The 15248-nt window shown below is 41.6% G+C and overlaps 1 protein-coding gene across 1 annotated transcript; it reads left to right on the top strand.

The window, feature by feature from the left end:
• Positions 1-238: 238 nt before the first annotated feature.
• SEC62 (SEC62 homolog, preprotein translocation factor) lies at positions 239-9583 on the top strand (the record flags this gene model as incomplete). The annotated part of the gene is given in 8 exon segments (XM_010716937.2): positions 239-380; positions 749-854; positions 3465-3669; positions 5074-5102; positions 5104-5164; positions 6473-6533; positions 7328-7447; positions 7987-9583. Coding segments are annotated over 8 exon segments (1191 nt in total), but the record flags the coding sequence as incomplete, so codon positions are not given.
• Positions 9584-15248: the final 5665 nt, after the last annotated feature.

The raw sequence follows: 15248 nt of genomic DNA, 5'->3' as shown, positions 1-15248 counted from the left end.
ATTCCTCTCTGTTGGTTTCCTTTGCTCTCAGTTTCACCGCTGTTTTCATCCAGCCTTGAAAGCAGCTTCCCATTTGCCAGGTGCCCAGTCTGTGCCTCTCAGTCCCTCCTGTAATGTGCCCTTTCTCCTGCTGCTAAATGAGTTCATAGTCATCACCTCTGGATCATTGCCATAAGATAATGAAGATGCTGCCATTTCTGATTTTTGAGCCCCAAATGAGTGTTTTCTGCATGTTTAAGCCTGTATTAATTCTGCACCTTTACTGTTGCAGGAGGTGGGTGAGCCATTCAAAGAGGAGAAGGCTGTTGCTAAATACTTACGGTTCAACTGCCCGACAAAATCCACCAACATGATGGGCCACCGAGTGGATTACTTTATTGGTAGGGTTACTTTTAACCAGAGAATGGTACTGCTTCTGCTAACATTGTACTGGGGAGGAGGGATTTTGTTTTCATTATTAGTGCTTTATCTCGTAAGTCTTGGTCTTACAGTATGGAAAACTTAGCTAGACATTCGATAGCTGTAAAATTAATCAGATCTGAAATAAACACAATTAACTTTACTACCTGGTTTAGAAGCAGGTAGTTGTCAAGTACTTCAGAACAGTACCCACTTGTTTATCTTAAAAATGGAGAGGGTACCAAACATCACTGGGATAGACTGTCTGGCGTGGTGTGGTTCAAGGAATGTAGATGATGATAACACAGATGTTAAATGTTTGGGGATTTTTTTCCACTTTTTCCTCTAGCCTCGAAAGCTGTGGATTGCCTCCTGGATTCCAAGTGGGCAAAGGCCAAAAAAGGGGAGGAAGCTTTATTTACAACTCGAGAGTCTGTAGTTGATTACTGCAACAGGTATGACCTAATTCATCAATTTTAATAATGAGTATAGTTGTCAAGATGTCTGAGTTACTTAGAACCACTTTTGCTTAGGCTGCTTTGATGAAAGGAATTCACACACCGTAAGACGTTTGTGTTACTACGTAAAAATAAAGATTGTATTCTTATTACTACGTTTGAGGGTGTAAGATGAGAAATAGACACAACTTAGTTTCATTATCTTTGTTCCCAGAACTCTCTCATGCTTTCATTAAGCTGTTTGGTGCAGCAAGTTCCTAAATTGTGAAGTTATTTTAAGTAGGTAGGATCAGAATTCTCACATCTCCTCCCTCTGTCTGCCACGATGGCAAAAGCAGAACTTTGAGGTTCTTGTTATGCCTCTCATGTGGTATGTCTATTGCTTAGAGTACTCAGTATGCTTTGTTTAGATGAGCAGCATATTCTGACTTCTGCCCTTTTTTGGGGCTGCATCTTACTCTTGAAGAGCTTTGCAAAAGCCGCTTAGAAATTAAGATTATGGCTAATACTTACTGTTCTTGGGACCTCTTTTACATAGCCATTCAGCAAGGTGAGATTCTGCCCTCAATTCTAGGGCTGAGGCAGAGCTGGTTCAGTGAACTTTAATCCCTGTGCTACTTTTTCAAGAAAATGTAGTAAAATACAACATTATATTAATGCAAGCAGAAAAATAAGTCTTCCTTTCAAGAATCTTTGGACTGAGGTAAGTGCCTGTACATTTGTTCTTTGATTTCTGAAGCCTCAGGTGAGACAGAGTTGGCTAAGTCCTTCAGGCCCAGCAGTGTAATGAATGCCTACATAGTGTGCAAATGAATGAATTTAAAAAAGCGTAAAATGAATTTGACTCTCTGCTTTTTGCCACCAGTGCAAAAAGATCACTTGGTGCACTGATGATCCGCTGGGCACCGCACCATGGCTGCAGCTCGTTTTCTCTTGCAGACTCCTAAATCACTGATAATGATAAGACCACCTTTGGCCATCAGAACTGCTCTCAGGGTTTTGAATGTTAGCCCTGTAGTTCCTCCAGGATAAGGTTGTTTAGACACTTATTCATATTAAAAGCAAGTACCTTAACTCTCTTGGTGTAGCTATTGCAATTGTTTTGCCTGTCCTGTCCAACAGAAAACAAGGATGAGATCCTGCTCCCTCATCCTGTGTCAACTGCACTGAATAGTTCCATATTTAAAACACTTTACTGCCTGAATTCATTATACTCCTCTAGTGCATAAGGTCTCCCAGTGCACTTAACGTATTGATCTTAGTTCAGGAAGTTTTCCCATGCAGGGATTTGGCATTGGCAAACTACAGCAATAATGCTGCATTCAGCAGATCTAAAGAGAGCCAAGAGGTTGTGAAAGAGCTGCCCTGAAGGCCATACCTGTGGGCTGCACAGTGCCTGAGCCAACCTAAGCATACAGCTGTGAAGAAAACAGTTGCTCCCAAGAAAGTGATTTTCTGCTGCTAGAAACTACATGAACAGTTGTCTGAAGAAAGGTTTCTTTTTTCTGTTGTTGGATTTTTTTTTTTCTTTTTAAATATACCTGTGTCCTGGTTTTGTCTGGGATAGAGATTGTAGTAGCTGGTATGGTGCTGTGTTTTGGATTTAAGATGAGAATTATGCTGATAACACCCTGATGTTTTAGTTGTTGCAGAGCAGTGCTGCACAGAACCAAGGACTTGTCAGATCCTCATGCTGCCCTACCAGTGAGGAGCTGGGGGTGCACAAGGAGCTGGGAGGTGACACAGCCAGCACAGCTGACCCAAACTGGCCAAAGGGATGTTCTATACACACAGCATCATGCTGAATGATAAAGCTGGGGGAGTTGCCACTGCTCAGGGCAGTCAGTTTACCTAATTTAACAAGCAGTCCAGCATAAAGACTTGATCTGCAGAAGAGATGAAAGAAACCAAGTACAAACCAAATGAGTCTGATGTATAGGGCCAGGCTTTCTGAGGTGAATTGGCCCTTGGATTTCGTATGTCACTGTTTGCCCTCAGTCTGAAGAGCAGTGTTCTGCTCTTCCTGCATGGAATTTGGGTACGGTCCTTTTGCGGACATTTCTTGTTGGTGACAACTTCAAGACTGCCAAGTGCCACCTCCTTTGGCCCAGCCAGCTGAGTATGTTCATGCTGTAAGGTATGTCTGTAGCTGACATGACTGGAATGCTTGCACAGGTGCCACAATTCCAATGATACTTTTATTCAACCTGCATCTCTTACCAAGACCTGTATGTGCACTTCCTTATTTTTGCAAAGAAATACACTGACCTGCACTTGCAAATAAACATTGGATTAATGGGAAAGCTAATTAAACTGGCCTGATGGCTTTCTCCTTCCTACACCCCTACATCTCATGTATTCTTTTATATCTGTTCAAAATGCAGCCACAGAAGAGTATGGGTTTTATTAAGTTTTGAACAGGTGAAAAACAGAGCCAAGCAAGACATGAGACGTGGTGGTTCACAACGGTGATCGCTGTCATTCAGTTATGCTTTACAAGATTATTTTTGATAGGTAATCTAGACTGGTATCTAATAACGTGGTTGCATGTGAGCATGATTATTCCAGCCACACTTAAATATGTCATTTAACCTTTTTCACTTTAAGACTCCTGAAAAAACAGTTCTTTCATCGAGCGTTAAAAGTGATGAAAATGAAACCTGACAAGGATACAAAGAAAGAAAAGGAAAAAGGAAAGGCTGAGAGTGGGAAAGAAGAAGAGAAGAAAAGCAAGAAGGAAAGCAGCAAAGATGAAAAAACTAAGAAGGAGAAAGAAAAGAAAAAGGATGGTGAAAAAGAAGAGTGTAAGAAGGTAAGTGAGATCTTTGAGAAAAGAGACAAACCTGTCAACAGAGAATACAGTGAGTGATGTGAAGATTACATGGGCTTAAAAATTCAGTTGGTTGTTCCAAAGTATGAGATGCTTTTTTTTTTTTCTTTGTCTTAGTCTTTAAAATACATCTTTTTACAATTTGGAGTTCTAGTTCTGATTCAGATCAAAGCAGACACTTCATTTGTGTCTCTGTGTACCTCATCATCTTGTAACTTGGGCTGAGTTAATAAAATGTTTCTGTTCAGCTTCGGTGGGCACGGATGCTTTGTGCAAGAGTACTGCAGCATAGATTGACATGTGTGTATGTGACCTAACATCTCAAAGCAGTGCAGCTGCACACATAAAACAAAAGAGCATTTTTGCCATGTTTGGTGGTGAGAAAGTTTGGGATGTGATACTTGGTGCTTGTGAATAGTTCTGTAGTAGTGGGCCGTGTTGGTGTAAGGGAGATCCATTTGTAATCTACACAGTGCTTAGACTTCACAGAGCTCTCCTTTACTTTCTTTACAGTTGACACTCGGTGAAGAGGGGTGTGTTTTGTTATGTGTTCAGTGGTTGAATCCAGCAAGAGTTGGTAGGATAGCCTCAGAAGTTAGTCCAGCTCCAACAGTCTGAAGTGAGGTAATGGTACACAATTAAAGGCGTAGTCTGCCTACACAAAGGTCTGGATCTCAGAAGAAAGTTACATGGCCAATAAGGGAATTATAAACAAAACAAACTTGCTGACAGCCTAAACAAAGAAGCCAGTATAAGATATGAGATACCTTAAAATGCTGATACTGGAAGTTATGAACTCCTCCAGTTCCCTGCTATCTGAAGTATTACATTATTAAATGTTAATTTTTAATCATTAATTATCAAACTGATATTTTAGTAGCTGATGTAAGCCAGTGGATACTAACTTAGAGGGCAAAAATTAGTTTATTTCTAGCAAAGAGAAAAGAGACAGGAGGTAGGGAAGAGAGAAGCACAAGACATGAAAGGAACTGAGGAAGGCAGAGAATAAAATGGCAGAAACTGATTCTGAAAGATGCCCATGTGGTAAATGTGGCACCAAGCTACCAAATAATTGCAAGAGAGTTGGTGGTCTCTACACAGACTGTTTATGTCAGTGGAGCTTTGATATGCATTTGAACACACAATGCAATCCTGGGGTTATAGTCTTGTCCTTAGATACTATGTAAAATAAAATTTCTCTGTCCTTGCAGTATTCCTTTATCTTTGGCTACCCAGGAGGAAATAAAACATCTTTAGTTAAGATCACATTTGATATATATTTATATGTATTTAAATTTGTGAAAAGTTATCAGATCCAATATATTCAAATACTAGAAGTTAAGACCCTGTGTGTGCTTTTTACGTATAGTTTGTGTCTGTCCTCAGGATGAGACCCCAGGCACACCAAAAAAAAGGAACTAAGAGGAAATTTAAGCTTGAGCCACACGAAGACCAAGTTTTCTTGGATGGAAATGAGGTAAGATTTATGGGTACTTCCTAAATTTAATGTCAGTGTATTATTGTCAGATAATTCACTGGAATTCCACAGTCTCTCTCTTGTCCTGTTGAAGGAAGAAATAATAGTGTGATGGCTGATCTTGCAATATCAAATTTTAGATTAGATGTCTAATAGAAAACGTAATTCCCAGTGGTTTATGTTTTTGGCCGTGAAGTGACACAGAATATTAAATACTTTTAGTCACATCACTCTGAAAGTCTTACTGCCTTTTCTTAGGTGACCTTTGGTAGTTTGCATCAACTCCTCTGAGGGCTCCTGCTTACTGGTTCTTGGCTGCTTCTTTGAATTGTAACTGTGAAAACAGTTCAGTTGAAGAATAAAAATAAAATTAATTGAAAACACTACCAGGAAGCATCTTTCCTAAGGCTGAACAACGCTGGTTCAGATGGAGCCAGAATCCTCATGCAAACATTTGGTATTGAGTATTGCAGCTGTAGACATTCAGATGAGCATGCTGTGGCAGAGGGTACAAATGTATGTAGTTGAGGGCAGCAGATGGGACTTGAGCTGAATTGAGCACTTCAGCTTGATGCTTTGTTCCATACATTGTCTTGTTTGGTTGTTTTTGTTGTTCTTGGTTTTCTATTTTTTTTCCTCTTAAAGGAAGCTCTTCAAAGCAATTAATTTTTTTTTATTTGGCAGACGAGAAATGTTTTTATTTTTACAAAACTTTCTGTGCTTCATGCTGAGCAATACTGATGCAAATTGGAAAAACAAACAAAAATACAAGAAAAATCACCTTGATTCATTAATACTCTGAATCTTGCATTTCCTCGTCAGTTTTACTGTAGGAATGTTCACATCACCTTAAATTAACCTGGCTAATAACTTATTTCATGAAGTAATTCTTCAACAGCTGCATTTTGAAACTTCTCACGTTTTTCTTAACCAGCCCAGAAATGCATTCCCTCCCAGCAGGAGCCCTTCCCTTCCAGCCACTGCACTGCACAGTACTTTGGCTCCCGCCCTCAGGCTCAGATTGTGATCAGTACATACCGAGGCAATCAGTATAGGCATGCAGGCATGCAGCCCCATGGCTGGCTCTTTTGGCAGCTTTCTCATTGGCACACACCTGTTTCAAGTGCTATTCAAATGCAAAGCTTCTTATGGCACAGTACCCCTTGTCTTCCTTTGGTTCTGACTGAAGAGCAGTTGGTTCAGTGCAAAGCAGAGTAGGGTGGCACTAAGAATTTGAGTGAGGGGGGAAAAAAAAATCCTGTATCAGAGAGCTTTTTTTTCAAGTGTTAAACATTATTTCTGTTGTAGGTGTATGTGTGGATCTATGACCCTGTTCACTTTAAAACGTTTGCCATGGGACTTGTACTTGGTAAGTAAGAGCAGACGTTAGCCAGCGCACCACAAATGCAGGCATGTCACCAAGCAGGAGCATCTCTCCTTGGAGAAATTTATCTTCTTCCTAGACAAAACTTCTTTTGTTCTGTTTTAGCATGATTTGACAGCAGTCACATTTGATCTTGGGATGGAGGGAGGACAGTTGCAAATAAAGTAAAAAATACAGAAGATGACACAGCTGAAGTTTGCATTAGAAAATGTCTGATTTTGCACAAGGTTGCAAGCTGTTCGTTTCAGTTACTTTAAACTGTAAGTCGCCCCATAGGCAACTGTTGTGGATTATATACAAATGTGAATCTATTAAAGCCATTAGTGAGGTCACAGCTGGTGGTGCTGCTAGTCCAGCACCCTGACCTGTACCTGTTAGCTTTTCACAGCAGAGGACCAGAAGTGTCACCTCCTGAGGCTGCATTCAGCTCTCTGATCAGTTGGTGGTGCCCGAGGACTGCACCCAGCTCACTGCCTGCTTCCTGCTGGGCAGGTTACGGGCAGCTCCCTGCTCGCCTTTTTGCCCTTTGCCTTTTCAGAAGTGTTCTCTCTGGTGATCAAGAACTTGCTGCATGTGGTATTATCCTAGGTGTCTGCCTACCCATAATGAAAGCAGCAGTGGGACTAGAAAAGGCTTCAGTCAAGGCGTAAAACAGTATTATCTAACTCATATGTTGCTAAGCCAGTACCTTGAATAAATGGTAAGCCTGGAACCTTCATATATGTGTCAGGAAGAACTAATTATGTTTCTCATACTTTTCTTTTTATCTTTCTATTTAGTGATTGCTGTTATAGCTGCAACTCTGTTTCCACTTTGGCCAGCAGAAATGCGTGTTGGTGTATATTACCTCAGCGTAGGTGCAGGCTGTTTTGTAGCCAGTATTCTCCTTCTTGCTGTTGGTAAGTGTCAGTAGCCTTCATTTCCTCAGTAGGAATCTAGAAGAAGCAGAAACGTACCATGCATTAACACATGCTTATCTCTCCATTACATCTGATTAATTTGTTGATAGCAACAACTAGACTGATTCTGTGTCTGTATTTCCCAGGTGGCCACTGGGTGTCAGAGTTGTGCCACAGAAGGAAAGAAACCTCCAGTTCGTGTCACCTATTTGTGTTTCCTGTATAGCAGAGATTTTACTTCCTCAGTTTAAAACCAAACAAAAAAAGAAACCAAGAAGCCCATGCAAAACCAAAGCCAGAGCATAAAAACAGATTCTGGAGTAGGAATGATATAACCAGGGTTTGAAAGCATTAAGAGCTAAATCATAGCTGATACATGATTACTGGGGGCAGGGGGAAGGGCTTGGTAACAAAAGTGAGAGACTTTTCCCAAAGCTTGTTGCTGCTGTGGCTTTGTGTGGGTGTTAGCATGACTTGCACAGACATCGTTGTGTGTTTTGAATGCTACAATAACAAATCTTCGAATTGTTTTAATACAGCTCGCTGCATCCTCTTCCTTATTATCTGGCTCATCACCGGAGGAAGGCATCACTTTTGGTTCCTGCCAAACCTTACAGCAGATGTGGGATTCATTGACTCCTTCAGGCCCCTGTACACACACGAATACAAAGGACCAAAAGCAGACTTAAAGAAAGAGGAAAAATCAGAATCCAAAAAGCAGCAAAAATATGACAGTGAGGAGAAATCAGATAGTGAGAAGAAGGAAGAAGAAGAAGGGAAAACAGAAGCAACGAGGAACTCGGGAACGGAAGGCTCAGGAGGAGAGCGGCATTCAGACACAGACAGTGACAGGCGTGAAGATGACAGGTCCCAGCACAGTAGTGGAAATGGAAACGACTTTGAAATGATCACAAAAGAGGAACTTGAACAGCAAACAGATGAAGGAGATTGTGAAGAGGAAGAGGAAGATGACACCGAAAGTCGGCCTGCACACGAGAAGTCATAACTCGCTGTGCCTGTGGGACTAAGTATGTGCAGATGGTTGGATTTTCTTTGTTGGCTGATCACCAAAACATAGACCATACAGTAGCATCTTTGTTTGCTGAAATATACATGTTACCAAACAGTTTTATATCTAGTTCCTTCATTTTTTAACCATTAACTTGATTACTTGGTACTATGTTAATCATTAATATACATTTACAGAAGTTTTATCAACCTGACAAGTTTTCTATTGATTAATAGATTGCCCAGATCGTCCTCAAACACTGAAAACCACAGCTTTCTGGTACTTGCATAACTGGTCAATTAGTTCTGCTTCTCAAACTTCCTTTTGTAAAACAGGTAAAAGTTCAATGACCAAATCTCGGATTATTCCTAGTTCTACTCATTTGATAGCTAGTTAGATAAAGCCCTTCTTAGCCCACAGCTTTCTTGATATGTTTCTTGATTTCCTTTTCAAAGATTGTGAAAACTTCCATAAAGAAAAGTAGTTTTAGCAGAAGTATTTTGCTGAAAATATAAAAGCTGGTAGTGCTGAATTTGGCTGCAGTGTTCTCTGTTTCTCCAGACTGTGTGCCAGCAACTTAGGAAATCCAAACTGTTTTTGTACATCTGGTTCAGAGAAAGATGTCATCTCCAGCAGGTGAAGGAAGCAGCACGGTTTGGAAGTAATGGCTGTTTTCTTTCTCCTGCTCCATCATAATTAAAAAAAATGTATTCTGTACATAATTTACAAATAAAGCAAACCATTTACTTTATCTGCTACTTATTATTTAGAGATTTGATCCAGCATTCAGTTTGTATTAATAAAGCCATTTTGTGGTGTGTCTATCAGAGAAAATGCAAGTCAAGAGGACCTCACAGAATATTTGTGTATGATCAGTAGCTGTTCCACAAGAGCTTTAGTTTTGTGCCAACATTCCATGTATTTGAGTATGAGTAAATTGATCCTTATTAAATGAAAGCAAACAACATAGCTGTATGTATGCCTTAATGTTAAAACTTTCTATTTTCTGGAACTGGAATACTTTTTAAACAGAAGAGACGGGAGAGTATTCGCTTGTTCAGAAATATAGATAATCAAAGCTAATATGAAGTGACGATAAATAACTTGTTTATAAATATCTTGAAGTAGTTTGTGCAGTTTCTCTTCTGCATTCCTTATTTGTTGGATATTTGGAGGATATGCTGTATGTTTTGGTTAACTAAACATTTAAGAAGTTAAAACTTGGCATCATTCCTCTAGATCACTTAAGCCGAAGCTGTAGATTTCCTCCTTTCCTGAACTAACTCACAGAAGATAAGGGTAACCTTATCTTAGTTTTACTAACTCAGCACTTCTTTTCAGTCCTAAATTGCTTCCCCTTCCTTCCAGCATTAGCATTTTAAATGAAGATACCTATTTTTGTGCAAATGCATTTTAACGGGTGGATAGATAGCTCATGGACACGGTGTCACTTGTTCCTTAAATCGAGATACTTGATCTATAAGATAAGATAAATTGGACCACTTCTTAAATGAATATAACATAAAAATTAAAGGGCCCGTTATAGAAATAGTTTGACTTCTGGACACTTGTATGTTAGAACTAATTAAAATAACTAACGAAGTCCTGTCAGCGCCTTCATTACCTTATTGAGATTAACGTTGTGTGATGGTAAAGGTCTCAGCTAACAGCCGTTTCACTCATTTCAGCAGCTATTTTAAGATGCTCTTTATGCTTTGCTCATGCAGGTGCTAGTTTTCTTTGTGCTTGCATTTTGCATCCTTACATCTAGAGCTGAGAACAGAACTGCAGCCCTTTCTGTGCAAGAATCTTCAGCTGGCTGCCTCTGATTTTCAGTACATCTGACCTTATGAGCAACTCTTACTGCAGTCTGCTAGCTAACTTACTCTTTACCATACAAGAGCAGAATTATAAAGTCTGTTTTCTCCTGAAGACATCCCTGCAGTTCATTTTGTTGGATTCCTGCTGTTGCCAGCAGGAGCTGAAATGAGTTTGGCTGATCTCTTGCAAGTGTATCTTTCAGAAGGTGTTTGCACTTAGTGCTTTGGAGAGCACTGCTATGCACTGAATGCTGCAGAACAGTGATACTGGCAGCACGTCTAGCAGCAGGCAGCTGATTGGCACTTCTTGGAGAAACTTAACACAGTGGATGTTAGTTGTTCTCTCATAAAAGAAGTGAAAATATTCTTGTTTTTACTTGGGGAGAAAAGAAAGTTGAAATGGCAAAATAATAAAAACTTAATTTAGTAATATTGCCACGTGCTACCTGTTAGGTGGATGTGTGACATGGCAGTGATATCCACCTGTGCCTAGAGACAAAGATCTCCCCGCGTCACTATCTGTGCAGCAGCCACCAACCTAAGCAATTTACCAACTAAAACAAAAGTACCACCTGGAAAAACGACCATGGTGGAAAAGAGAAGCATCAGTACCTACTGCTCTCTTCCATGGAGCTGTCACCATGAGGACAGACCTGCTCTTCCATCACTGGGTGGACCTGGCTGTATGCTGTTTATTTCCCCTGTTCTGATCTATTCCCCCTATGCTGCTATGCACCACCATTAGTTGGGGTTAAATACAGGTTTTGGGTCCACCCTAATTTGCACAACATCCTCCCTTTCATGGAATACACCTCTGCACGTGGCCTTTTGGGCCCGTCCTGCTGAAGGAGCTCACAGCTTTGGCTCAACTTCTGGAAGGCCCGTAGTGCTTCGCTTTCATGTACTTGAGTTTAAATTCTTCACAATAGATCCACAAATACGTCACATCACAGATTATGATCAAATACTTTAAAAGGAACTTGAAGAGAGTGCTATGACACACTCCAAGGCTCTGCTGCACGCTAGGACTGCACTGTAGCTTCTTCACACATAAGGAATGGGACAAAACAGCCTTATCGGTGTAAACAAACTCAGGCTGAGCAGCTGCTGGATGTTTTCAATAGACTTCCTGGTAATGGCTGGTACAATTTCATTAGGGCTTCTCATTTTATTTAATAAAACATTGGATGATTTTATTTGTAGTACAGCAACAGGTGCAGGAAAACAAAAGGCACATTTCCTGATCCGATTGTGTCCACAAAGAGTCCATTACTCATGGGCTGACACAGTGGGCATTCATTTTGCCATGCGTATTTCTTACGTGAAAATAATGACCAGGCAAGAAAAATAACTGCTTTATGATAAAGGACTTTGGAGATGAGTTAGAGTTAGCAATAGTGCAATGCAAATAGTTTCAGTGTAAATTCAAATGAAGAGCGAGATAAAAGTATTCAGTTGATACTGATCACGCTTTAGATACAGATTGAAAGACACGGTACAGGTGGTATCCATCATTAATCCTCATCACTCAAAACAGGAACCAAACACAGAAAAGCCTGAGCTTATGACCCTAGGGAGTACTGTGGAGCCAGGACCCCATGAAGGGTGCAAGCGCACTCCATTTCGGTTCCCCTTTTTAGCTGCTTGTCCCAGTGACCAACCAGACAAGAACTGGGTTTTATGAAGTACTGCTGCCATGTAACGTAATTTTCAGAGCCTTATACTTCTGTTTTTCTTCCAGTACTCTAAGATACTCTTAATGACAAAGACAGGTACAGAAAAGACTGCAGTGCCATGATGAGCACTGGGAAAATCACGCCTTTTGCAGTGAGAACATGCTGCGATCACACAAATCGAAATACTACTTCCAAAAAACACATCAAGGCTGGCATCAGCCAGCCAGAGCCTCTTATTCTGACATGCTAGTGTCTTCTGAATGGGAATAACATGCACATAACAGCAACAACAGAAAGAACCTTCCGTGCCTTCAAAAATCAAGCAAGAATATTTCTTCTCATCTCTATACCTTCAGTAACAAAGCAGTTTGTTACCTTTACCTGTCTCCTTACTTCTTCAGAGATGCAAAACCTAAGATGAGAAAGAGGGAATCCACATTGTGCTTTTAAAAGGCTCTTGAGTACACGGAAATATCTTGTAAATGGTCAAGACACTGGTCAAGTATTTTCTTCATTAAAAAAGAAGATGTCCCTTAGCACACATTTCTTAGTTAACTCCTTTATTAAAATCTTCATAAACACCCTCCTGTCCTTCTGAGAGGTGATATTTCAGGGACAGCAAGTGCACAACTGCATGCTCATCAGGTCATTGCAAAACCCAAATTGCTAATCCTGTGCTGACAAATCATTTGATGATTAAGGCATTAAACCTGTTCTGCTAGGTAACACCCAGCTAAAGGCAAATCCAGGAAACAGAGAAGTATACAGGAAAGGCTCTATCAGATGGGCACCCATCTCCACATCTCCCACAGCTGGTCTCCTGCTAGCTCTGCTCATGGCTCTTATGTCCATTCAGCCCCAAATTAACTCAGAACCCAAACCTTCGGAGTTTCTCATCATAATTTTTCCAGGAGTTCACAGCCTATACCTTTGCCCTCACGTGACAACAAAGTGCATAAATATACATTTGATCTCCCGGTTCCCACGTGGCTTGAGGCATCCCAGATATCTATGTATGACTTCTTGAAATACACAAGGATGAGATGTACATCTCTGCCTTTCTGAATAAAGGGTAAGAAGGCAACCAGGTTTTGAAGCACAACAAAGCCAAGATAGGAAGAACTGGGGAAAAAGATTTGGGGCTGACTACCTAGGAATCATTACCATGATGGGATGAACACGGGTTAGGAAGTTGTGCTTGTTATCTGCAGCTGCCTTTGTGTCAAGGGAACCTCCTGGCCCTCAGTCAGGCAGTGCTGAGGATGAAACAGATGCAGCAGAAACTCCACTGCAAGGAGAAACTTGTGAGCCATGGGGCTGAAGTGCTGAGCTCTGTCACTGGTGGAGGTAGAGAGCAGAGCACAACACTGTTCCTTGAGAAGGGTGCTGGCTGCATCCAGTCTCTCTCCTCTCTGTTTTTTTCAGAAATGGATCAAGTTAGATTTAAAGTTAAAGCTTTGTCTTGTTTCTTTTCCCATTCTCCTAAAATCCTACACTCACAGTTAAATTTAACAACAGAAACCAAACAGCAGAAGGAACCAGAACCTGAAGAAACATCTATGAAAAATTTCTTTCAAGTACAGGGGACACAGAATCCCAACATGACTTTGCAAAGCAACTTTTGCAAGAGGTCAGCTATATCATTTCAAGCACCCACCTTCCAGAAGAGATCTTCAATGTTTTCACACACAGCTGCAAACACACATTCATTTCTCAGCCTTTCTGTAGTTGTGCACACGTGAATGCAGCTGTCTTAGTCGAGCAGGATGGGCTCAAGTCATTATTTAGGAGGACAGCATTTGTCAAGTGCCTGCAAGTTTTCCTGCAGAGTTGTAAACTGAGCAGACACTGAAGAGGAACCTGACCTAATTCAATAGAGAGTGCAAAATGAGCAGGAACTGCCAATGCAAAAGCAATGCATTTGGTCTTGATGGCATCCATCTTGCATTACAGCCTGCTTGAAAAATTCTAACATTAACTTGGGGTTGCTGGGTGCAGTAAGATTATCCCAAAGCACAGGGCGTGCAAAAGCGGCTGCCAACGCCGCCCTCCAACAAAAGAGAGCTACACTGAAAGGGTCTCTGTGAGCCTGTGGGCCACACAGAGCCTGCTCAGAAAGCTTGCAGGGCACTGAGCTGACACACAGGACTGTGCTAACATCTTTATCAGCAGAAAAAATTCCAGGGCACCTGAGAGGAAACTGCTCTGAGAACAGGTCTCACCAGCCACGTGGTACTTTTGTACAGACAGGCCAAACATTCAGACAGATTCAGCACTGATTTAGTCTGCAAGAAAGGCAATTAAAAATGCTTCCCTCTCAATGGACACCAAACACACTAAGAATACAGCCACCCTGATGTTCTGACCCTATAAAAGATGTCAGTTAAATTGGGTACAGCATCGCATCCAGAATGCTCCCAAACGTTTAGCTCTCCTAAGCCTGACTACATCCCAGAAACCACATGTCCTGCCTACATTTCTGCAGGTCTCATCTAACAGATGCCACTGACTCCTGCCAGCACCTCACTGAGGCCGGCTGGGCAGCAGCATTGCTGCTCTCTGATCACCTCAGGACTCACCTCACCACCTCCCACTCGCTGACCCAGCCCAGGCAGGCGCCGCAGCTCTGGATGCTGTCCTGCACATGGGGCAGGAGCTGCAGCAATGAACTCGCAGCCTCCACGTCTTGTCACTCATCAGATTTGTCTCCAAGTTACCAAACACATCATAGAAAAAGAAGAAAAAGAAAGAAGAGGCAGCACGGAGTTACAGCTGAAAGCCACAGCAGCGGGCAGCTGAGGGAACAGCGCAGCCACAGCAGGACATGCTCTGCTCCTATGTTTGCTGCTGGATGATGGGAATTAAAGCAACAAATGGAAAAACAAAGTAGGCTGATCTGGAAGAGGAGAAAAGCTGTTATTGTTCTTTTTTTTTTTTTTTTTTAATTCTATTAAGTAGATTGCTACAGGATGTCCAGACTAAAAAGCCAACCCATTTAGAAGGCTTCACTCTCTACCTTCAGGATTATGTACATCATTATCTTTAGATAAACAATAAGCCCTCTCCTAATCTGCTTCCAAACTTTTCTTAAGTGCTGAGAGCCTCAGGGGAGGACAGAGCGAAGAGAACCGTTTGCAAAGAATCCTTTCGCTAAGACAAGGCTTGCAGGGAAACGTCCCTTCCCGTGCGCTGCGTGCCGCGCGGTTACGGGGAGGGAATCCCCAGCGGGCAGACGGGGTCGGGCAGGGATTCCTCCGCCGGGCGGCGGGGCCGCACCCCGACACGCGTCAGCGCAG

This window comes from Meleagris gallopavo, chromosome 11 (genome assembly GCF_000146605.3).
Source record: "Meleagris gallopavo isolate NT-WF06-2002-E0010 breed Aviagen turkey brand Nicholas breeding stock chromosome 11, Turkey_5.1, whole genome shotgun sequence".
Classification (NCBI taxonomy): Eukaryota; Metazoa; Chordata; class Aves; order Galliformes; family Phasianidae; genus Meleagris; species Meleagris gallopavo.
The sequence above is the reverse complement of the archived record's forward strand: the minus strand, read 5'-3'. Positions and strand labels throughout refer to the sequence as shown.